The sequence below is a fragment of the Protopterus annectens genome, chromosome 2.part0, assembly GCF_019279795.1.
Source record: "Protopterus annectens isolate FY-2018-M chromosome 2.part0, PAN1.0, whole genome shotgun sequence".
Lineage (NCBI taxonomy): Eukaryota > Metazoa > Chordata > Ceratodontiformes > Protopteridae > Protopterus > Protopterus annectens.
The window spans coordinates 1,764,776,570-1,764,802,808 of NC_056728.1; the positions used below are offsets into that span (position 1 = coordinate 1,764,776,570).

A 26,239-nucleotide genomic window follows, 5' to 3' on the forward strand; every position below is an offset into this window, starting at 1 on the left:
TGTACAGTGAGTTTGCGCTGTGAAGCTAACCTGCAAAAGGGATACAGCCTGGTTCTCCCTTGCTTGTTGATGTACCGCATTACTGTTACATTGTCTGTAACAACTTGAATAGGTCTTATGGACCAAAGATGATTCAGAGAGTTGAATGCCTTGATCGGGGCAAGCATCTCTTTTAAATTTACGTGCTTGCATCTGTCCTTGGTGTCCCACACACCTTGCAATTTTATCCCTCCTGAAACTGCTTCCTAAGCAAAGTTCAAGGGAGGTGCCTGTGGTGACTGAGTGCTTTGGAACATGTAGGAGAAGGGGAGACCAGGGTTTAGGAATATCTGCTGTCTCCCCCAACTGATTTCTCTTCTGATAAACCTCAGCACTGGGATTTGAAAAGACAAAGAGTGTTGGTGACTTCAGATACCACTGTATCTTTCTCATGTGGAGTCTTGCCAAGGGTATCATGAGAATCATAGACACTTTGAAACCCAAAATCCTGAGGTATTCCCTCACAGTAAATCCTAAAAATAATCTAGATATATTTTTTTCTTGTGGAAGAAAAGCTCTTTGAACTGTGGTGTTTAGTTGACATCCCAGATTAAGTAGTCAGCAAAGAATTTTGAATGTTCTCTTGGAATCCTAGCAATTTCTCATCCAAAAGGGAGCAATTCTTGACACTTTGAAAGAAACTCTGCAGAGTTAAGCAAGTCATCTAAATATGGAAAAATGTGGATACCCTGTAGCTCGCAACGAGCTATAAACAGAGCTAGACACTTTGCGAACACTCTTGGTGCAATGGATAGTCCAAACAGTAAGGTGTAGAACTAATAAGGTTTTATATTCTGGATAATGTTATGAAATGCCTGAAATCTGGATGAATATGGATGTGATAAACATCTCAGGTTTTGTATGTAGTGTTACCAAGAAACATGAATGAGGAAGAAGAGGCAACAGGTTATGAAGTGACATCATGTTCAATTTGGGCACCATCACAAACAGGTTTAGGAAAGAAAGATTCAGAAATGGTCTCAAATCATTTCCTTTTTTTTGGCACTAACAACTTCCTTGAATAAAACCCCTTGGATGGGGAATTAGTTCTATCATTCTCTGAAACAGCACATGATGAAGGACAGATAGAAACAAAACGGTCTGGTCTGGAGGATGAGGAATTGCCTCTTAGAAAGGAGAATTTCCTCCCACTGCCATATGTAACCTTGATGAATGATCTTCAGAAGCCATTTGTCTGAAACTATCTGTTGCCAAAGAGAAACGTGTAGAATCAGACTTTCTGAAATATAAAATGGGGTGGAAGATCTCTTAAACAGTCATTCTGACTTATTGGATGTCCTTGGTTTTGGGAGTTTCCATAATTCTTCTTGGAACCCCCTTGACAATTTTCCTTAAAACATCTGTTTACCTGCATTTTGTTGAGACTGTTTATTTTGCTTCTTACCAAAACTGGATGAGGAGTTAAGAGAATCACTTGTAAAATTTGGAAAAGGAGAGCTGAAAAACCTTAAGAGATTCTCTGTATCAGCGTACCCCTTTCATCACATTTTTTGATCACCTCTGAAGCAGACAGAAACTAAATTGCTACTCAAATTAGATTTAAAATCTCATTTTAACAGTATCTGAAAGGTTCAGAAAATGCAGCCATGCAAACCTCCTCAAAACAGTACCAGGGCCCTAGCCTTTGAAGAAGTATCATCAACAGAGTTATACACACATTGCATACAATAAGTAGCGACTTGAACAATGCAAGAAATTAAATAATTTAAAGCAGATGTTTCCTCACAAGAAGAAACTGCAGACAAAATATCCTTCATACATATAGTCAGGACAAACCTTTACATATGAGCCTGACAATTAAAAATTCTGAAAATCAAATTTGTAGAGGCATAAACTTTTTCCCATACTTATCTTCAATCCTTCTCAGAAGTAGTACGATTGGAATTAAAGTGTTTGGCAGCAAAAGGATTAACTAAACCTATAGCTGCTGAATTAGGTTTGGGAAGAGTATAGAAAAGCTTAAACATTGTTGAACTATCTGCTTTTTTAGAAGCAGCTGTCTGACTGTCAGAAAAACTGCAGGCAGTAACACACACATCCTCCAAAGCAGGCAGAACAGGAGCAATAGGTGCATGCTCTGGAAATTCCTTCTGTAACAGTTCACAGTAGTTTCTGAGGGACTGAAAAACCTCATTGTTCTCCAACTGAAAACACTGTCTCATAGTCTTAGAGAAAGAGAAACCCCAATACGAAGAATCAGAAACTGACCTTTCCTCTGAATCAGAAATATGAGGAGAAAACCTTGCATCTGCCCTTCACCCTGCTGTCCAGATTCAGAATCTTGAATACCTTCAGAAAAGGACATATTCCTCTTTTACCAGAAACTACCTTACAAAAAGGACAAATAGCCTAAACTACGCTGTGAGCCAGACCCGGTACACTACTCCTGTCTTATGAAATCTGAGGAGGAGTACATATATACTTAATTTTCTGCTTCTTTTGGACTGGAAAAATACAGGCTAACAAGCTTATTTGTGGTAGAAGCAGGATCCCTAGGGCCGGATACAACATTCTGACAAAACAAAGAAGCCTTCTCTGTTCACTCTCACAGCACTGACAAGAGTGACTCAACCTTGCCCACTGAGGAGACCTCAACAGCCGCAGAGGTCATGGATAGTGGCTGTAGGTGCTACACCAGATGGATCTGGGGGTAGTAGAGGAGTGGTCTGCAGTACAACAAATGGCCACAGCAGATTCACCCACTCGCCAGCTGAGGCAAATTGCTAACCTACTGTGGTGGCAAAGGCTGTTTGCTTAACTTTTTTCTTTTCATGGGTGGAAGAAAGACTGACCACGAGACTCGCAGTCCCATGGTCAAGCTGAAAATGGTGCCTCTTTCTCAAGGGAAACAAGTAGCAAATGCCAGTAAAAATTCTTTAAAAATTTTTAGTCACTTTTCCCCCAGACAAACACAATAAAAAGCACATTAAAACACTATGCCAGGCCTGCAAAATAAAGTCAACACTATTTCTCCACAGAAAAAATGTTTTGAGTTACTTTAAACTACTATTAAAATGACAGGAAAAAAGTGCTTCTGTTTAAAAGTACAGTAAACTCTTGTGACAGTCCGTTCAAACACAAACCCCTAGCTTTATAATAACCCTCCTGAAGAGAAGAGTATAAATAATAAGCAAAATTATTAAATGCAAGGTTTTCTTTTTCCCTGAAAGGAAACTTACCTGCACAGCAAAGGAACGGCACAAGCCGACCACTGATCGTCGAAAGCCTCAGAGAAGCACACTCTTTGGGTGCCAACCTCTCCAGAGCTTTTCTGCCAGCAAACCTCTCTTTTAGTCAGCTCCACTCAAGCTGCCTGACAGTTTAAGCATGTAGAAGGTGCCCTGCAGCTTTGGAAGCTAGCGGCTGTTAAATCCTTGGCAGGATATTACCCATATATAGCCAAAGCTACTGCAGCAGTGATCAATATGATTAACATCTTACTTATCTGACCTCCTTGTACACTAATATAATTTTGACTAGTCATTTGTTCCTCCATAAGCATATGCTACTGACTGGAAATGTGTTTGTTAATTTTTTTAATTATTTTATCATTTTGCAAGTGCATAGGTTATTAAGCATGTTAATAAATATGAAGTTGAAGTTGAAAGTGGCTCATAATGCTGATGAGAAATATTGACTCAAGGGCTAATCTTCCTGTAGCTATAAAAATGAATATAATGTCTGGTCGAAATGGCAGTTCATAGGCTGTAGCACATCTAAGTGATGCAGGAAAGCCACCAGAGTCTGGTGAACTAACAGTGATGCAAAAATGAACCACATTATGGTTTTAAGTGCTGAACAAGGGGTCCAAAAGAAATGTGTAGCATTCACAATGACCAAGTCTGAGACAAACCCTTAAAAAATAAGGACACGAAAGACTCCAGCAATAAAGTGACATAGGTTCATAGGTAGATACTAAGCTATCTGTCCTAGGGCATTTATAAGCCTAGCCAGAGTGTATTTGGTTTCTGCCTCCCTATTAGATTAGCCTACTGTGCCTCTGTAAAGTAGGTCACAGAAGGTACCCTTTTAAGATTAGTTTACTGTGCCTCTGTCTAGCAGGGACACAGGAGAGATCCCAGGGGTGAATTTGCGATTTCCCATCCACACGTCCAAATTTTGCTTGAAGAGGGTCAGCGAGGGGCTATATCTAACATGAATTCGGATTCTATTCCAGAGTGAGGGGAGCCTCTGGGAAATGAATCTGTCCCTCCAGCATGTCCTATTTATTTTTGTGCTGAGGTTTAGGTCCCTGGAGCATGTAGCTCTAAGGGACTTGGATTTTTTGAGGAGGAGCATGTCCATTAATTCTGGGTTTGACATGGCTTTGTATGTCAGACATAGATCGCCTCTGAGTAGGCGGTAAGCAACTGAGTAGAGCTGGAGTTTCTTTAGTCGAGCTGCATAGGACGTCTGTTTGTAGCCCATGATCCTCTTGGTGAGGTACTTTTGCGGTCTCTCCAGTTGCTGCAGGTGTCGGGTAAGGTACATCCCAAAAGGGGCATTGTATTCAATTATGGGCCTGATGAGTAACGAGTAGAGGGGCACAATGACTTTTCTTGATCTAGATGCGAACCCTTTTGTGATAAGGTGGACTATATAGAAGGTCTTTCTAACCACTTTGGCAGCGTGATTATCAAAGGAGAGATTACTATCTACGTTGGTCCCCAAATCTCTAATTACTTCTTCCGTACTTAATGGATTACCACCTATGTGGTAATTTGTGGGCACCTTGTTTTTCCCAAAGGGGATGACTATGCACTTTTTAGCATTTATCTTGAGGCCGTGGCTCTGGCACCAAGCATCCGTGAGACCCTTTTGGAGGATGCTTGTGTCAGCTGGAGATTCGATTATGGACCCCAGTTTGCAGTCATCTGCGAACTTTGTCAGCCATAATCCCCCCGTGTTAGCCTGAACCTCACAGAAGTATATACCGAACAAGAGAGGTCCCAGAACTGAGCCCTGTGGGATGCCACTTGTAACTGGTTTGGATTCGGACATGGCACCTGCGATTCTGACCATGTGGGTTCTATCTCTGAGCCAGTTTACAACCCATCTTGTGATATAGGGGTTGATATTTAAGCTGGTAAGCTTATTTATGATGCCCGAGTGGGGTATTGAGTCGAAGGCTTTGGCGAGGTCCAGGTAGGCTGTGTGGACTACCTTGCCCTCATCTATGGCTTTGGTAACTGTTTCAACGAAATCAACTAGGTTTAAGAGGCAAGATCTGCCCTTAACAAAGCCGAATTGGGTAGGGTCCAGTGTCTGGAGGCTCCCAATGTCTTTGTTTATGAGTTCCATTATAATACGCTCCATAGCTTTACAGACCAGACTAGTCAGGCTTATGGGGCGATAGTTTCCGGGGTCTGTTGTGGCACCACCTTTGTGGAGTGGGACCACTATAGCTGTACGCCATTCTTTGGGTACATATCCTGTAGTAAGTCTAAGTTTGAACAGTGACTTAATGTGAGGGTTCAGTTCTTCTTGGAGCTTGTGTAAGAGACAGCCTGGGACACCGTTCGGTCCCATAGATGCTGTGTTTTTTGCTTTGGAGAGGGCAGCTTTCACCTGTGCATCTGTGATGTCAGGGAGGTTACATTCAGTTGGGATAGGCATTTGCTCCTTTGGGGGGAAGGGGGGGAGAAGTTTGCGTTGAATCTGTCTGCCAGGATGTTGGCTATGTCTATAGGTTCGGTATATTTTGTACCGTTATGCAACAATTCAGAGAATATCTGGGAGTTTCCGCCCATGTTCCTGACATAACTAAAGAAGGCCTTGTGATTATCTTTAGTGTCTAGGGCAATTTGTCTTTCGAAACTGGCCTTTGATGATTTTAGTTTCTTGCTAATACTGATCAGAGATGCCTTCCCTTTTTGGGATTTTGCTCTGTCATGTAGTAGCTTCCTCCTTCTGTTGTATAGCTTATTTATGGCCAGGGTACACCAGACCGGTCTCCTATTTTTGGAGGAGTAAGTCTTGGTTTTATTTGCGATAGCACGATCCATGCATTCCTGCAGGTGCTGAAGGGACTGACTGATGTACGCTACAGACAAACAGAACAAGGTGACCGAAGACATATGGAAACACAAGCAAGACTACTATCAGAGGGTCTGGATGCAACAAGTCAAAAGATATTAATATTACCAGACAGATCAGGGAAGAAACCCAGACAGATGAAAGGGATAACTGAATACATCATGAAATGAGATAAAAGGAGAGGAAAGAAATAGTTTTTTTCAGTTGTACCATTGTTTCTGCTGCCTAATGATACTGTATGTGTCCTTTCATCTTTCCTACTGTTATGTCACAGAAACCAGTGTGGTAAATGAAGATGGAGAAGACCTGAAGTGAACTGTGAAGAAGAGCTGCTCACATTTTACTAAGTGTATGTAAGTAAACTAAGAAAAAGACACCAGAATGTACCATATAACCGCACTTTATTAAACACAGTTAAGCGCTTTCATCCAAGTGACAGGACTTCTTCAGGACTGGATTAAAATCCGCACACATTAGGTTATATGCTATATAGCAATATATGTGAAGTATAATGTTTGTTATGTTAATACAGTTTAATTACTTTTATATGAATGTAAATTTGCCTATGTCACAAGTGATAATTCAATAAAGGTGTTTGGAAAACAAAATTCACACACTTTCTTCTTATATAACTAAACACGTGATCAATTATATAATTAAGTACCATAAAGCTTCTAAAAATGAGAACTTGAATTGATAAAATGTAAAGGTGAAAAATACAAGAAAATATATGTATAAAGACCTGACTACAATAAAAATGTGCACAGATCTATCATACTGTAAAATATTGCAGCATTAATGTAGTAAAATGTTTATCTGACCCAAATACAAATTTAATACAATCCGAATAAGTAAATAAATAATTCTAAACACTAGTTTAAGCATAACAAATTCAGCTACATAAAACAACCTGCTTTTAGACTTAAAACACTAGAGAGCGAATCATTAAGTCCTGGTTCCACATACGAATTAGTTCTGTGTTGCCATTTCAATTCCACCAACTCAAGAATATCGTTCGTAGGACCTCCGTGAGACCCAAGATCCACTTGATTGATGGCATAAAACTTAAAATTATGGTGACTTTTGTCACTAAGATGTCTGTAAAGTGCATTATGCTGATCTTTTTTATTTATATCACACAAATGTCGATAAATTCTGGTTCTGAAGAGTTTCATCCTCTTTCCAATGTAAAAATTGGGGGATTGTTGACATTGTGCTATGTAAAACACTCCTTTACTGTACTAAGCCAATTTGTGCATAAGTTTAACTTCCCATAGCCCTGAGCCTGAATAGTAAATATGGATCCTCCAAATTCACTTTACATTGGCCACATAGTCCACACTTGGTCATAACTCCACTAGAACCCAGGTCCCTATTATTTTCAATAACAGCTTTAAAGCAGGTGTCCTTCTTGTATACTACCTTAGGAACCTCACCTACCACTTTCACCAATTCCTGATTGGTGTTGAAAAATGGCCCAATTTCTAAAAATACTAGCCTTAATGTCATTGAAATCAAGACTATATGTCAATGTCATAGCCTTAGCAAACTTGTTGAAACCATCGCCAGAGTCCTCTCTCAATTCCAAAGGGGCACCTGTTCCAAGTACTGGGGCAAAGTCCACTTTAGCTCTTCTGGATGCGACCTCATTCTGAATCTCATTAAATAAGAATGAAGGATAACACCACACCCAAACATTGTTTTTAACATGTCACTTTTAGCTTTAAACCTACTATCTTGAGATACCATTCCTGATAAAAGCACAAACTGACACAACCACAGCCTTTCTTATGACTGGGGTGCCAACTGCTATAATGTAATAAAGAACTAGAATAAGAAGGTTTCGTACACAAACTAGATTCAAAACATAGTTGTGTTTTGTTCTTGATGATTAATGTGTCCAAATAACTAATTTCATCCCAGGACCGATTCAGTTGTAGAGTGAAGAAATGCAAAAAAATTATTTTAAATTTGTCAAATGTATCAGTCCAAAACAATCACAGTGTTGTCCAAGACCAACACTGCCTGTATTGTGAGGGGGGAAAAAGAAGTTATGAACTCACTATAACGTTCCATCTGTGTTGTCCATTTTCATTCTTCCTCAACTTATGAGTTCAGATCCGATCACTTGGCTCCAACTCGGCCATTACAACTGCTCATGGTAACCAAAAAACTCTTGAGCTTCTCCCTTACCCATAATGCAATCATCCTAAGTACCGCAGATCTTGTTTGCTAACAGAAGTAAAAGAAAATATCAGAAAGATCCAAAGACACTATATTTGGAGCTCAGTACAAGGGAAGTACCAACCTAAGAATACTCACTCTTCTAGGAGTTCAAAGGTCGGGGGACGGTGAGTAGGAAGTTGAGGAAGAATAAAAACGGACAATACAGATGGAACGTTATGGTGAGTGCATAACTTCTTTACCTGATGTTGTCAATTTTCATTCTATCTTCAATCTATGGGCCAGAGTCCTAGCTACCTTAGATCCTGGGTGAACTCAAGGAAGGATTTTCCTCAGTATCATTGAACCGAATGATGTTCTACCCCTGGAGACCAGATCCAATTTGTAATAAATAACAAAGGTATGGGGAGTAGCCCAGGATGCTGCTGCACAAATATCATTCACAGACACTCTAGGCAGAAGACAGATGAACTTGCCATTGCTCTAGTTGAATGGGGTCATAAAGGTTTTGGTAAGACAATGCCCAATTGGTTATAAATGAAAGAAATACAACTGGTGAGCCATCTGGCCAAGGAATCTTTGGTGAGTCGTTTACCCAATTTAATATTTGAGAAGAAAACAAATAATTGGTCAGACTTCCTGATATCCTTGGTTCTATGAAGGTAAAAATGCAATTGTCTGTGAACATCTAATAAATGTAAGAAATATTCACCTTTGTTCTCAAATTTTGGAAAAAAAATGATAAATTAATGGACTGATTAATATTTGTCGCTGATACACCTTTGGTATAAAAGATAGATTAGTACGCAGAGATGCTCTATCTTTGAGAAAAATCAAATATAGTGGTTGGGAAGACAAGGCTTGAATCTCTGAAATTCTTGCAGAAGTTACGGCTACCAAGAAAACAGTTTTCCAAGAAAGGAACTTGAGATCGCACTTAGCTGCTGGTTCAAAAGGGGGGTGTATGATAGCCTGCAGCACCACATTTAGGTCCCAAGGGGGAGTAGGGCCTTTATAAGGGGGGACTTTAAAAGAAGAGTTCCCCTCAGAAAGAATTTCAGAGTTTATGTGAAACAAATGAAGAACCTTGGAAACCAATATGAAAATTGGACATTGCTGCTAACTGGACTGTGATTGTCGAAGAAGCCGAACCTTCTTTGAAAAGGTGGCAAAAAAAAAGATCAAGACTATCATGAATAGGAGCTGAGAAGGGATCAATGTTATTTTGGAGTGCCCAGTGAATGAATCTTTTTCATTTACTGGAATATAGCTTATTGTGTAGATGGCTTATGAAAAGACAGGAGTACTTGTCAAACTGGAGAGGACAGCATAGGTTATCTAACTATTGATGGAATTGGAGAGACCAGGCAGTCAAGCCTGTGATTGGGTATATCTGGGTGAATCATGCCTGTTGGGTGAGACAGGAGGTCTGGAGATGGATCCAGAATCCACTGTTGGTGAAGTAATTGAGACCAAAGAAAGGGGAACCAAATCTGTCAAGAACAATACGGTGCAGTGAGGATTACTTTGCTCTTTAACTTGGTCATTTTCTGTAGAAATTTCAGGATTAATGGTCATGAGAAAGGCATAAAGAAGACCGGAGGGCCAATTGTGAAGAACAGCATCCCTCGGTGACTCCCCACGTGGGAGGATCAGGGCAAAGTAGTTGCTGCACTTACTGTTAAGGGCAGACGCGAAAAGACTGCAGAAAGGCTGAGCCCACTGATGTACTATCCTTTTCGTAACATTTTTATTGAGGGATCATTTGTTAGGTATAAGAATGTACCTGCTCAATTTGTTTGCAATCACTTTGGATTTCCCCAGAATGTGCGTTGCTACTAGAAAGCAGTTGGAAGAGATCACCCACTGCAAAACACTGAGAGCTTCTCAACACAATGGGTAGGATCTGGTTCCCCCTTGTTTGTTGACGTACCATACAACAGACATGTCTGTTTGAATTGCAATCATCCCAGAGGGGACAGCATTCTGAAATGCCTGCAACGCTAAGAGCACGTCTGTCATCTCCAGCACATTTATGTATAAACTGGCTTCCTTGGGGGACCATGTGCCCTGGACTGTCCTTCCCAGATAATGCCCCCCCCCCAACCTATCTGGAAAGCATCCGTGGTCACTATGGCTTTGAGCTATTGGGGAATGAAGGGACATCCTTGAAGTATTTTGTCGGATTGAAGCTACCAACTCATATCTCTTTTGCATGTCTGGGTAATTCATATCTGGTACGACACTGGTTGGTAAAGGATTGACCATTGAGTAGCCAGCATCCACTCTAGAATCCTCATGTGAACCGTAGCTAGTAGAACTAAACTTTTTGCTGCAGCCATCAAGCCTAGAGTCTGAAGGGCTACAGGGGCTGGGATTCAGGTACTCACCATAATACTTCTGACTTGTGATCTTATTGTCTGAACTCTGTGCAGTGGTACAGAAAAAATGGATGATTTTGTATTGATACGTGCTCCAATAAAATTCAGCATCTGAGTTGGTTGTAGTTGTGAATTGTTGTAGTTTATGGTTATCCTCAGAAGAGCGCAATTTTGTAGAACTTGATCTCTTGCATGTACAAGCTGATGCCTGGTAGGAGCGGAAATTAATCAGTCGTCCAGACAGGGAAACACCCAGAATCCCTGCAATCTGAGATGAGCTGCTACTATTGCCAGGCATTTGGTGAACACTCTGGGGCTGCGGTGAGTCCGAAGGGCAGTACTCTGAATTGGTAATGACTGGCTCCCAGCCAGAAGTGTAGGTTTTTTTCTGGATTGCCAGTTCATTTTTAATTGATAATAGGTGTCCTGAAGATCTTTAGAGCACATCCAGTTGTCCTTGCCCAAAAAGGGAAGAATGGACTGAATGATGACCATCCAGAATTTGGTTCACTGAAATGAGTTGTTTAGACTAGTGAGATCCAAAATTGGTCTCTAGTCCCCTGTCTTCTTTAGCACTAAAAAGAACCTTGAGTAAGTTCTGGATCCTATTTGGTCTGGTGGGACCTCTTGGATGACTCTTTTTTTCTAGCAGCTTTTGAATTTGAATTGCTGCTTGATCCCTCTGACTGGGTGGAACAATGGGGATTTTTCTTGGAGTCAGAAGGGGAAGGAAGGAAAAATGGTATTATATAACCTCTAGAAATAATCCTCTGCACCCAACTGTCTTTTGTTAAATCTAGCCAGGCTCTATGGTGGAGGGATAAGTGCCCTTTGACTGTCTCCACAGGTGGACAGTTGGCCCTCCATTCAGGAGTGCTGGTATAGTTTGTCAACAAAAGATTGTCACAAACCCTGGTTTTGTGGGCCAGTTCTGCCACAAGAGCATCATCGTTCATTAGAGTTCCCTCCTCTGCCTCTGGGGGAATATCCTCCACTTGTGTCTTGGAAAGGACCTTGAGACGTTTTGAACCACATCTTCGGGTTACTCCACTGATTCCTGGAATAGGATCTTTGGGGAGCCAACAAATGTATGCACATGATAGACAAGGTCTTCCCATCCTTCTCATACTCGGACAGCATTTCCTTTACTTTAGGGCCAAACAGCATAGTTCCATCAAAAGGAGCATTGATGAAAGAGGACTTAAATAGCTCTGCAAAATCGCACAAGAGCAACCAGGCATGTCCCCTCATGGAAATGCCTGAACCTGCTGCTCTTGAGGTTCCTTTTAATATGTTGGAAACTAACTTAGTAGAAGACTTGGATGTAGACTGTAGGGTTGCCAACTGACATGTTACAGAATCCTGAACCTCTTCTGAAATGGCTCCTGTGAGAGTATTTGACAACTCCTTAGTCAAATCCCTCTGAAGTCTAAGTGTGCCAAATAGTTCAGTGGCCTTAGAGAAAAGGTCACTGAAGTGACAACATGCTTCCCTAATCTGTCCACTGCCCATGACTCCTCGTTAGGGGTTGGACAGTGAAACTCTCATCAGTAAGTTCTTTCTTTGTGGCCATCCCTACGACCATGGCATCAACTGGAACTCCTTTTCCAGAGAACTGTCTGTCCTCAGGTACTGCCATTACCCTGTCTGGTCTCCGAGTTATAGGTTCTTTGGAGTCAGGCTCCTTCCACACCTGCCGAGAGACCATATCAATGAGCTCATTGGTGGGTGGAGTCTACCAGGAGGTAGAAGGTCCAGTACCAAAGCCCTCCAGGAGAACAGATTCCTCGGAAAGAGGGGTGGAGGGAGTCCAGACACCTCTCTTTCAGAATTTCTAGGATGTCTCCTAAAGAGACACCATCGGGAGGTGACCGTGGCAACCCTTTGCTTTCATCGAAATCTGTCTCTTCAGTGATGGACTCCTGTGGGGAGTCTATGTGCTTCCTCTCGTGAAAGTCCTCTTCAGGGGCACCTCCTTTAGTGGGATGCTCTGGGGAGGTATCAGAAGAGGAAATCAGAATCCCCTGAGGGGAAACCTGGATCTTTAGTACTGGATACCCCTGAGGAGAAAAGTGGAGAGGCTCTTGACGCTGAGACAAAATGTTAGCATATCTAGGACCTAACGGAGAAGGCTTTGTCAGATCTGCCAAAGTAGAGAAAACTCTCTTTGCAGCCTCAAAGGCAGGGCTTGAAGGAGCAGAAGAGAAATTCTGATCCAAGAAGGTGAGTTTTGGAGCCAAACTGTCCAGTGCTGAGGCTCCAAGGCGCAGCAGAGATGGCTCCAAAAACTTCAGAGTCGAGTGCTGCACCCTGGATCAGACACACAGACTTCGGCTCCAACACCTCTCCAGATCCAAGTCGACCAGAGGTCTTGGAGAAGATCTTGGATCAGAGGATAGAGAAATCCTCAGCTCAGAGACTGATGGGTCTGGACAGCTAGGATCCTAGGACTCCAAAGCAACAAAAGGTGTCAGAGAAGGAGGTTGCAAGGGGGTTGTTGTGGCAGGCTGGAAAACCTGACCCAGACGGGTCAGCACCGAAGGGAAACCAATCTTCCCCTGCCCTGAGAGAATCTTCTTCACCACTCTCTCTACATCTTCGTCTGTGAGGCTTCTGGAAGAATGAGTGGAGTTTACGGATGGAGATGGTCTTTGCGAAAAGGGGAATGGGAGCCTGTCAGGGACTGGATCCTCGGATGAGGAGAAGCTGGTGCATGGAAGTAAAGGCATCTCTACAACACTCTATTGGTGTCTGATCCGATAAAGTAGAGTCCAATGGTTTGGCATTTGTCTGATCCGACTCTATCAGTGTCGGATCTAGTAGAGTTGAAATGGTCTGTGCCAATGAGTCAGAATGCCTCTGCACTCTCAATTTTTGGGGATCCAGGGTTGAGACTGGATCCTTTAGACTTCTCATCCTAGAAGATACAGAAGAAAAGATTTTGAAAATGAAGGCCTTGGTTTAGTCAATTCCGATATGGCTTCTCCAAAGAAAGATGGCAAAAGACCCTTTAAAATCAACTTGTTATTACTTTCTGTAAGAGCACGGGGATTGAAGCCTTGGCAAACTGAGCAATCTTCTTGTAAATGAAGGCGGCCTAGGCAATAAACGCAAAGCGTGTGGGCATCAGAAAATGCCAATTTATGCCCACACTTAGGACATTTTTTAAACCTAGCAGGTTTGTCAGTCATAATGAACAATGCCAACAATAACAAATGAAAGAAATTATACTGATAAAAGTTAGGTATGATAGGAAAGATTTTTTTTTTTTTTTTTTTACCAGAAGAAGAGAGGGCAAGGGAATACCAACAATGGTATGGAAGGGCTATGGCAGAGTCATACAGAGGGAGAGATACAAGTGATAGTATCTAAGAGGTACCAAGTACTGCAGAAAATGTAGCAATATAGTAGATACTAAGACGAGAGATATGAAATACTAAGTAGCGATTTGAGAAAAAGAAAAATAGAAAAACATTTTACTTATCTAAGTCATACAGCTTGAGAGAGATGGTAGACCATGTCTGTTAGCTTGAAGCAGCAAATGAGATCTGAGGTAACTGGGGGAGATGCATTATGGATAAGGGAGAAGCTCGAGAGATACCACGAACTTTAGCAATGGCCAAATCGGATCCGATGGTTCTTATCCAAACCACTTGCCGAGGATAGAATGAAAATTGACAACATTAGATCAAGAGTTATCCTTCAATTAAATTTTTCATAGTGCAAAAGCAAGGTGTCCAGCTGTAGTACTCACAACCTAGGGTCAGGCACAAGGCTGAGTTACTGGGAAGACAAGTTGCAGTATCTGTGGGGCTACAGTCCTAGGAGTAAGGGACCCACAGCAAGGCATCTTGTGCATCAGTATTGGGGCACACACATATTAGCTTAATGCAATCGTACAGCTACATCTTTGGAAAGGTGGAAAAGCAGAAAATTCAACCTCCTGTCTCCTAGCCATCTCAGACTGATAGCTACATGAATCCCAAGTTCCTGCTAGGCCTAACAGGTAGTGTCAGTAAACCAGAGCTCGCTCTGCTCTTTGAAGTCATGTATCTGGTAGCCCAGCAAAAGATTCATGCTGGGCTGACAGTGAACTGAAAGTGGGATAATTCATAACATCATGGGTAAAACTTGTAAGGAACTGTGTGAAGGAGAGAAGAAAACAAAATATGTTGTTTATTGGAAAAAAAACTTTGAAAAATAGCACTGTTTATTTACATAGTTTCAAAAATATTCTTGATCAAGAAACAAGATGAATGGTAAAGTAACAACACTTGGCCAAATACACTTTAATGGTATCAAGAGTTTCCATAGTTACATTCCATCAAATTCATTGTCTATCATGTTGTCACAGCTTAAAAAAGGCAAGTTTCATGTTTGTTTATTTTATTAATCTATTAAATGGGTAAATCCACTAAGCACAAGCCTGTTTTCCGGGCTCAGAGATTTGCCCAGTGCACACATAAGGGAAAAGGAAGCTAAGGGAATCAAACCCAAGCCAATATGATTTAACTTATTAACAGCTCACAGCGTTAATGCTCTATACTAAACTGACAGATTAACAAAGGTCCTGGAACCATAGGACGAGGGGGAATGAGCGCCCTCCCACTGGTACAGCTGCAGGTTGACAATTAAAACAAACAAAAAAAAAAAACGTCTTCCCCCTGCAGTGCAAGTGTCTTCTCCTTTAAGGAGGACCTTGTATGCATTGCATGCACACACGTCAATGCGGATATAATTACATTCCGCAATCTCGCACGGAATTTAAGCTAGCAGTTCTGTCAAGAGAGAAGTTTAATGTGTGTATGCACGTGTGGCCGTTTGGTGTCCTTGTTTCAGCCTATGTTTTTTCATCCTTTTGGTCATTCCTTATAGGACATAATTGTAAATGCCTCCTGTAGGAATGGAGCACGCAGCTTTTCCACTTTTTAACATCAAAAGTAAAAGAACATAGTGCTTAGTCATCAAACAGAATGCATAGCAGTCTGATTTATTTGAACTGTGGTGTGCAACGCTCTCGTATGCAATTTTTCTGTGTTGCATATACTGTCTGATTAACATCTGATATATCAGTGATATTACTGATGTCATTCATTATTAATACTGCTGAAATTAAAATTTCACTTCTTTATCATTAACATATGGAGGTTGCAAATAAATTAACTATAACTATGCTCTTTTCTGCCTTTCTTTGTACTTTGTTCTTCTTTGTTGCAGCTTGCTCAGCTGGCATGTCTATAATTTAGTTTGGTTGTTTAATTTATAATTTTACTACTTTTAGGCATAACACGTTTTAAGGTTCTTATCTGGCATTAGGTTGTGTGGCTCTTTCACTTCTAAAATTATTTTCTGTAGTTTATATTTCGTTGTAGGCAACTTACTTGATACTTTACCGCTCATATTAGCAGTTTCAAAGTAAGATTGCCAGTATGGTTCTACTCTGTCTACTTACTCATTTTCATTTATTTCTCTTTACATTAACATTTTATTTAATTATACATCTTTTATATGCACTAGCATTAGTTTTATAATTCATTATTTTTGTGTGTGTGTATCATCAGATTAAATGGAGATGTAGTCATATTTAAGATTTAACTGAAAAATAGACTGGTTGCTATCCATGTTATATGAAAGGTTTAAATGTTGTACTCCATTATTATAGAAAGTGATGAAGGTTACAGATCAGCAGTTATTTATAAGAAGGTTTTCTGCAGATAGATCAAAAGTCATTTGTAAGCATTTTTTTTTCCAGGACTGGAGCGGACATTTTGTCAGTGTAAGGTGAGTTGGGTTTCCTTTGTTTAATTTTGTTTTGGTTTTAAGGGGGCTATAAAAAAGTAGCTTTAGTCTTTAGAAATAGTGTCAGAAGGGCTGTCCGTTCACAATATGCATGATAAAAAAAAAAATATATATATATATATATATATATATATATATATATATATATGACATGCATTTGTGTATAGTACTATAGTTTAAAAAAGAGATGAAAGAGATAAAAGAGTGTTTTGTTTTGTTTTTCGAAGAAAACTCCAGTAGCATTATAGCATAAAATGAGGTTTGGAAGCCCCAGTACTCAGTGATATGTTCATTTACATTTGGTAATAGGGAAATAAATATGCATGTACAAGCAGTAGAACAATATACATATATATATATATATATATATATATATATATATATATATATATATATAAAAGAAAAAAAATGACAAAGAATTATGTGTGGTCACTTGTATAATGTCCTAGCATGAAGCTGTGGGACAAGGGGCAAGAAATAGCTCTGGTTATGCCCATGTAGTAGGTATACCGATCATTGGTTTAGCAGGTATAGCATGCCATTTTTGTTGGTTAATGCAAGGTTTATGTTCTCCCTTCCACTCCTTCTCCTCAGGAGTCAGCCTGCCAAAAATAAAACAAAAGAATCAAACTCAGGATTACAGGATCATGTTCCTTATCAGCCTACAAACAAAAACATTAGTGCTAGTCTGCTTCTATTTTATGTTTTATATATATATATATATATATATATATATATATATATATATATATATTCATTTTATTTTTATATTATTTGTTTGTGAGAGGCTGTAGCTCCTTAAAGACATACATCTGAACAGCACTAAGCATTCTGCACTTCAAAGTAGCACAACAGGGGTTCAAGGATAGGTGTAACTTATTTTAAAGGAACACAGTATCACAGCCTCTGGAATATTTGCAGTATAGCACAATAAGCTCTTGGGGTGATTTTTTCTAAGATGTACAGTACTGCAGGCTGTGTGACCATGTTCTACATAAAGAAGGAGATGCAAGGGGGGATACTGGAGGACACAGTATACTGTTGTGAATATGTGTTGCAGGCAGCACAAGTTCCAGTACAAAAAAATAAATCCTAGAACACTGCCAGGTAGGACTATGCATGCAGTCATGGAGTACTTAGTCCAGGTATCTAAACAGAATGCACCACAGGATTGCCCCTCATGTCAGTAATGGATAGACGCATTTCCTAAATGCTGCATCCCTTACATAGGTCCCCTCCAATTATCTATGGCATGATCACAATTATTCTCACTAGGACTAATATACAATTATCAGCTAGGGATGGGGAAGATCAATCAGGAAATGTTAATTCAAGCACCAAAAGGGAAATTGGGTAAGCTTAAAATGTCCTCCAAGTGAACCTGTGTTGAAGGAGTAAATAGTTTTAAAAGATTTCCCTTTTTAGATCAATAAGTGGCCCTCTGCCACCCCAGCCTTCAACAGCTTATGGCACCTCTGCAGATTAACAAAGCTAATCTGCAATGCAAACTGCGTGTCTATATCACAATGTCAAACTAACATAAGTTTGAACGTTGTAATATCGAACTCTAAACTCCGAAACCCAATAATAACGAAAACACAGACCAGCGATTTTTTCCCCAGGGAAAAAAAGAAACGCTGTTCCGTGACAAAAAAAAAAAATTAAACCTTAAACTTAAACTAAAGTGGGGGGGCTTCACCCCCCACACCTCCCCTACTTAAATATACCAACTCCAAGATCACACCACAGTTGAGGAAATAGCAAAGCCCTGAAAACAGCCCACCAATTTATTTCCCTGGGAAAAAAAATCGATGTGCCGTGGCTTTGCTATTTTTGGATTTCTGACTTTAGGGTCCAATATTGCAATGTTCGAACTTCTACAAGTTTGACGTTATAATATAGACACCAAAATGCTACTGTATGCAAATTTTCTATGTCAGAATTCTAAGGAAATCCTAAATGCATGATATATGAGGGGGAAAAAGACTAATACCACAGGTGTATATCGAGTCAAGCTGTGATATGCAGCAGCTATGCAAATGAAGACACCCAACAGAAAAAATGTGCATAGTGTAATTTAGAACACAAAAATACACATACAGGATCATTATTGTGACAGGCACATAGCAAAACATAAACAATTATTCCAGAAACATAGCAGAGCAATGTGTTAAGTGAGGTGCTATACAGCAGGACATGGCTGTGCAACATCATACACAGAGTTCAGACCACAATACTAAATAAGTGCCACTGCTGCAGCAAGTCCCAGTATCTGAGTGCATAATGCACACAAACACAGATTCACACATCAGCACTCTAGTTAGTTTAGACATTACAGTAACTAATACTTCCAGTGGTAGAAAGATGCCACACTCGCAGCTCTCCCATCCAAAATGAGATACAAATGAATGCTGACATGCATGTATGTGCGATGAGTAAGAAACGTTCATGAACTGTATTCAACATTCATGCATACCAGCTTCACAGTATATGTGATTCTACTCCTGTGATAGTCTACAACTTATTACAAGCAGCCACTGTGCCACTGATACAGAGAGAGAGCAAAGTGGCCGCAACAGCTATCTTTAGACATGAAAGTCACACAGCAGAAGCTCAGAGTACAGTAACCAGTAACATGCACCCATTGCAGAGTTAAAATACACTGTATGCAGCATGCTAGGCTGCACTTACCTGTAGGCTGTATGCAGGACTTGTTTTTTTTTTATTTTATACAACAGCATACACATTCACACATGCAATCAACTGTGCATGTGCCGGTGTGTTTTTTTAAGGTCTATGTCCATTTTGCATCACTTCCGTGGGTATGCTTTTAACATCACAGATCTACACTTGATCCCAGTCTTAACCCTCTCAACCCTTGCTATTCCATATCCCACCCACCACTCCTGTGATGGATATTTATGTCATTTCCTCCAAAGACACGCACATAAATATTTATAGTTCATAATCCAAACAAAAACACAAGAAAAAGTGGAGTCACTAAATCCTTTACATGACCTTTAATACCACAGGTTAAGCGCTTTCAGCCAAAAACTTTGGCCATCTTCAGAACAAACAACTCAATGAATGCAACGCTCTTATATAAAATGGTTAGAAATCTTAATCAATCAGATCTCACTTCCAATTAATAAATTACAAAAAAAAAAGTACCAAAATTCATTCACTTAAAAAATTCACATAAACAATTCAAGTAAAAAAGGGGGGAGGGGCAACCACATAACAACATATTACTTAAATAAAATGTTAACATAAAACATTTAAAATGTACATTCTATTTGCATTTGTTATAATATGCCTTTCTTTTTAGGACTGCTTTGTAATTAACTCCATTGTTCAAACCTGGTGCCCTACATGCATCCAACAAAATCTTCCATTTAAATTCCCTATAATCAAGTTCCCCATCTCTGTCTCCATTAAAAACCTGGGGGACATGATCAATAACCCCAAAGCAAATGTTAAGTCCATTCTTGTCACCTACCTGCACATGTAAGGGTGTGCTTGTAAAGGGCATTATCCAAGTTATTCTTTCTGATGGCATAGTAATGTTCGTATATTCTATTTTTAATTGCCTGTTGGTCTTTCCAATATAGGAAGAAGAACAGACCGAACATTTAGCCATGCATACCACATAGATGGATTTACATCTGAAGTTGCCAGGAACTTTCCATTCTCTTCTTTGGTCGCAAACTTCAAAATATACCCCTTCTGAAACATATTTGCAAAAATTGCAACTTTTCCATTTAAAAGTACCTCCCACTTTTACTAACCCCCTTGTTATGGCCACTTTCCAACATTTCCTTGAAATTCTTAGCTATTTTGTTTACAAAAAGGGGTGCTTCTCCTACAACTGCCCTTAAGTCACTGTTAGATGCTAAAATTTTCCAATTGTCGGATATAATGTCCTCGATTTCTTTACTATCTATGGTGAACATAAGCAACATAGAAGTAACCCAATCTTGATCACCTTGTGTGTTAATTCTTGTGGCCTCCTTGTTACAATTAATGTTAAACACCTCATTAACTATTTCAGGGGGATACCCTCTATTTTTAAACCTACAATGTAGCTCTTCCACTAAAGAATCTAACTTTGCTTCATCACCTGTGAGCCTATTTAATCTAACTAGCTGCCCTTTAATGATGTTATACTTGACATAAGTGGGATGCATACTAGAGTAATGCAGCAAACCATTACTAGCTACATTTTTATAACTGTGCCCAAAGCATCCTTTCCTTCTTCTTTCAAGACTTCTATATCTAGAAAACTAAGTTCAGACTCTGTTTCCCTTCAAATAAAAAAGAGGTAATCAATAAAGCGATAATAAGCTACAATCTTTCCCCTGTTGACAATCTTAGACATGATGTTGGTCTCCCAGTACGCCATTACCAAATTGGTGTAATTGGGAGCCATCCTTGCACCCATTGTTTGTAAAAAATACTTGTTGTCAAAAACAAAAAAATTGTACAAAAGAATATTGTCAATGCATTCCAACATAAACTTACTTTCTTCCAAATCATACTCCCCACTGTGAATCAACATATAACCCACCCATTCTAAACCCACTTCATGAGGAATACAAGTGTATAATGATGCCACATCTACTGTAACTAAAAAAATCCCGTTTCTACTTTAATACTTTTAATTTTACTTAAAAAGTCAAAAGAATCCCTAATAAAGTACTCTGTGTTCTGAACCAACCTAAGCAAAGTCCTGTCAATAAAATTAGAACAAGGTTCTAACTTTGATGCCAGTGAAGAAACAATGGGCATATACTGAATACTGGATGCCACTGTTACCTTTTGCCTCTGTGAAAAAGTGGGTAAACACTTACTTGGCTTGCAGGTTCTACTGCCTGCGCTGCAGATAAACTCCTGTGACTGCTACAGTTCTGCCGTGGTGGAATATCTCTCCTAACTTCTACAGGAGCCTCCCAATGATCGACCTGTGTTCCCCTCTCCTCCTGCAAATGCTTTGAGCGATGAGGAGATAAAAAAGACCTCTGATTTCTATTTTCTTTTCCGCCATTGAAGCCCCTTATCCTCTCTGTTGGCTTTCTCCTCCTGTGCGTTTGCACACTGTGATGACGTCAGCTCTTCAAAACGTTGTAGGCCTGTTTTAAGGCGGAAACACTCTTTTCCTCCTGGTACAATCTCCAGTCCCTGTTACCTTTCTTATCTTTCTTCTCCCTGACAGATTTGTCTAATGAATTGGTTTTTGGCTGTATGCACCTCAAAAAATCATTGGTCTGGGAGAAGCAGCCAAACTGAGCTTATTCATTAGCCCATAGATCCGTTTAGTTAACTTAGTTTCCTCCTCTTCTTGATGTTCCTTAAGCAACTTAAGGAACGCTAAGCCTGCTTGTTCAAAGATTTTACTCCACTTGTCCATAAATATACTACTGTATATGCCACTGGGAATGTTGTTCATTTGCAGCCCTTTTGGGACCCTTTTCACATCTAAACAATATCTAAAAAAAGCAATGTCCCACTGTATTTTTTTGTGTTTAATAAAGGATGCCTCCAAGTCCTTGAACAACCAATCTTTGTTCAGAATAACTCTGGGCATAGACTCGGGTAGCCCAGACAAATCCCCAGCTTCGACATTAAACAGAACAGGTGCCGTCATTAAATCTTTCACCATATCTCTTCAGACACAATTCTGTTCTTCTGAACGGTATGGTAACTCTACATCAACACCTTTTTCACCAGTTTGGGAGTCCACAGGGTATGCGTGAATAGTGACATCCAATAAACTCTCTCCCTCCTGACGTGCTCCACTTTGAGACATCTTGCCAGCAACACAAGAAACAGAAAAGAAAACTGCCCCAGATGTCTCAAGCTTGTGTAACGTAACACAAATCCAAACAAAAACACAAGGAAAAGTGGAGTCACTAAATCCTTTACATGAACCTTTAATACCACAGGTTAAGTGCTTTCAGTCAAAAACTTTGGCCTTCTTCAGAACAAACAACTCAATGAATGCAACCCTCTTATATAAAATGGTTAGAAATCTTAACCAATCACATCTCAATTCCAATTAAAAAATTACAAAAAACATTTACCTAAAACCATTCACTTAAAAAATTCACATAAACTATTCAAGTAAAAAAAGGGGGGGGGGGGGCAACCACATAACAACATATTACTTAAACATACGTGGTATACATGGCTAAATGTTTGGTCTGTTCTTCTTTCTATATTGGAAAGACCAACAGGCAATTAAAAAATAGAATATACGAACATTATTATGCCATCTGAAAGAATAACTTGGATAATTCCCTTTACAAGCACACCCTTACATTTGCAGTCTGTCATACTGTGTGCCTCTGCTGCTTGCAGGCAGGTAGCCTGCAAATCAGTGAGTGCCCTGTGCATTACAGGAATGCGCCACATTTCTTAAAGCTACCCAGAAGTCGCACACTGTCACAAGCATGCTTCCATTCATGAGCTATACTCATGACAGCACCAAGCACTAGAGGAGATCTGCTGTGCATCTCATATACATGATGGGCCTGGTGCATGAATCTCACTGTATGTATGCAAACAATATTCCATCAGAAGTATTCTGCCCTAAAAAAAAGGTTAATTAAGAACAAAAAATCTACTGCAAAGACACAACGCTGGTGAAGTACAGAAATAACACCAGGGAAACACAAGTTTTATTAGCACCGCTGGTGCTTGAGGCACTAGCAGGGAAAATGGGCATATACATATCCTAGGGAAGAAGTCAGCATGTGACCTATGGCCCCCAATGAGTAGTAGTTTTCATTGAGAAGTGCATAAAAGTTTAAGTTAGCATAGTTAAAATATACTCGTTGGAATACTGGCAAGAACACAAGCAATATTACTGCTGCCTGAATGACTCACACTTACGGATTGGGCAGATCCCTGCCATATGCAATGAACAGGCTCAATGGTCTACAGGCACAGGGGCAAAAAGCATACATATAAAAAAAGCTACTACAAGGAATTAAAAAAGATTTCCTAAAACAAAGTAGCTATCGATTTGATAATAATAACAATCTTTTCTGATTTAGCCCTAAACTCATTTTAGTATGTAGAAACACATATAGCACCCTACAAACTTGTTAAACTAAAACCAGAGAACAAATCCTAAGTGAAGAGAACTTTCCTTCGAGCTTTTAGGAACATAAACCAATACAATGAAGCAAAATAACCAAAGGTAATACTACATACATAAATGAAATAAATTAATTTTAATGTAAAAGGGCAGAGCACAATTGACTACTGCTTACTCTCTATTACTTCAAATGAAAAGGAAACTGGATTAGCCCATACCAGTCTTCAGTTCATACGTTTTGTCTCTGGCACACCTAAGTAACAGTAGCACAATGTTCATTTTAAACGTAAGAAATGTGCATCCTAACAGTCTGTCTTACTGCTCTGATAGAATGCAGCATCAAGAAAAGACAAACATCACTGGACATGTTTACCTGTCAGTCCTGCTCCTGCAGCTCCAAACAGAGATGCCATGACTGCAATTCCTGCTGTTGATCCCAGTGCAGCTGCTCCAGCTGTTCCAATGACTGCGGCTGCTCCAGCAGCCAGAAGGGGGGCTGCAAGACCCCCAGTCAAACCTAGGATTCAACAATAACAATGAACAGTTCTCATTACCTGAAATATATTTTAACCGTTTATGTTAAACAGGTAGGCCTCCTGATGCTCATAAATTCACGGTAAGTACTACACAAGCTGCCCTGACAGGCCATTTTAAACTTGGCAAATTTCCCTTTTTGTACACGAATTAACCAATCCCATTTCGTTACATATTGGACTTACCTGTCCTATGGTCATTTTCCAGCCATGACCCACATATTCCGGAAGATATACAATATAAGCTTATGCAAATATTACAGCTATAGGCATACAGTCAGTCAAATCAAAAACATTTTGATCAGAAATAGTAAAAAACAAATTCTCAGATAGCTCACCAATGCCAGTTCCTTACACTCTTCTTTTGCAGCCACATCCCTAAATGCTAGCATCCTAGTAAAACATTTATGCACCTCCCACACTATCCCAACTCTCATCTCCCCACCTTCTGTAGCTCAGAAGCACATCCAAAGTACTACAACTTCATAGCATATGTTTAATCTCAGAAAAGCATAATTTAACTCTATCTATAACTAACTAAATCTGCAAACACCAAATTATCTTTTAATGAATCCCTACATTCAAAATGTCTGAAAAGTGTCAGTCAATCTTTTTTAATACCTCAGGAAATACAAGTCAGCAACTGTACCCTTGACGAAAATAAACCTCACAATACTTGACTTCAGAACAACTGACATTCTACCATCACTAGTGAAAATTTTTGACAAGCTAATCTATAAACAAGTTATGGAATCTTCAATACCACTTAATGTGGCTTCCAACAAAGTTACATACCACAAAATTCATTCACCACCAAAGCTGCTTTCTGGATCTTAAACATGTCTTCAGTTTAGCTAACCATTCTTTTATCCACCCTCAGTTCTCAATTCTCTCTACAATTAACTACTACTTTGGTTGATAGACATCTCACCAATACATCCAGTATAATCTATTTAAGAAACTCCTATTCAGTCACTACCATTTCTAAAACAGAGGACCCCATGTGATCCATTTAAGTACTTTTTTTTTTCACTTTTCTTTAATAAGCTCCCCTTTCAGTTGAACAAAATTAATTTTTAAGGCAGCAATCTTTTTACTTCTCAAGAGAAGGAAAAACTGTTAATCTGATAGTGTCCTCTCCAGCTCAACTGGTGAACCTGGGAATATTGAGGCAATGTTACAACTGCCTCATGTACACAGACAATCCTCTCCTTCTCCCACAAAACACAAATACATGCGAGAGATGCAACTATACGGCCAAACTGGAGGCTGAGCTCTCTCAACATAGGACTGGCAAGACCAGACAGGAGGAGAAGGTAACCACACACAATACATACCCAGTCACACATGGTACCATCACAACTTCAAATCATACACATACTCACACAAAGACATACTCGGAGGCTCTGATCAAAAATTTACCAAAACAGCAGAGGCCACCAAAGCAGACACCCAAACAACTACCACCTCACGACCCAACACATGCAACACATAGACCACACAGTCAGAGTGTCAAACAGTCACAGCCCTTAAGGCCAAACAAAATGCCAGACACACTTGTCATTGGTGATTCCATAGTCAGACACACTGGCGTCCCGCTCACCAGACTGAGTAAAGAGAAGGTCACAGTAAGCTGCCTGTCAGGCGCTAGAATCCGCCACATAACGCAAGCACTCAGGTCTCTCAACAGCAGGTACAAGTGCGACTCAGTCATTGTCCACGCTGGTGTCAACGACCTGAGACGCACCTCCTTGGACTACATGAAAGGGACATCGAGGAGCTCTCTGATTATGTAGCCCAGGCAGGTATGACCCTGACCTTGAGCAGTATCCTACCTTCACCTAGAATGATGCCACAATACAGTGATAAGATGATCAGCTTTAATAATTGGCTTAAATTCTGGTGTCATTCAAAGGGATCAATGTCTGTCTGCCTGGGATGACATGCTGGACAAGCCACGCTGCTTCGCAAGGGACGGCTTGCACCTGTCACCCTGGGCTTCCGGATATTGGCAAAGGCTCTTGCCACCCCATAGTGCCTTTTTAGGCAAGGCTCAAATTCTAAACCTACCACCCTAGAACACCAAAAAGGAAAAAACTAAGGGTAATGCTGCTCAATGCCAGAAGTCTCAATCTCAAGATGCACGC

The 26,239-nt window shown here is 40.0% G+C and overlaps 1 protein-coding gene across 3 annotated transcripts in view; it reads right to left on the bottom strand.

Annotated features, from left to right (window-relative positions):
• TMCO4 (transmembrane and coiled-coil domains 4) overlaps positions 1 to 26,239 on the bottom strand; it is a 1,335,578-nt gene that overhangs the window by 838,575 nt on the left and 470,764 nt on the right. For all 3 annotated transcript variants that reach the window (XM_044061794.1, XM_044061793.1, XM_044061795.1), the window contains exon 7: positions 23,933 to 24,076. In XM_044061794.1, the coding sequence (XP_043917729.1) occupies positions 23,933 to 24,076 (144 nt within the window). The remainder of the gene's footprint in view (positions 1 to 23,932; positions 24,077 to 26,239) is intronic.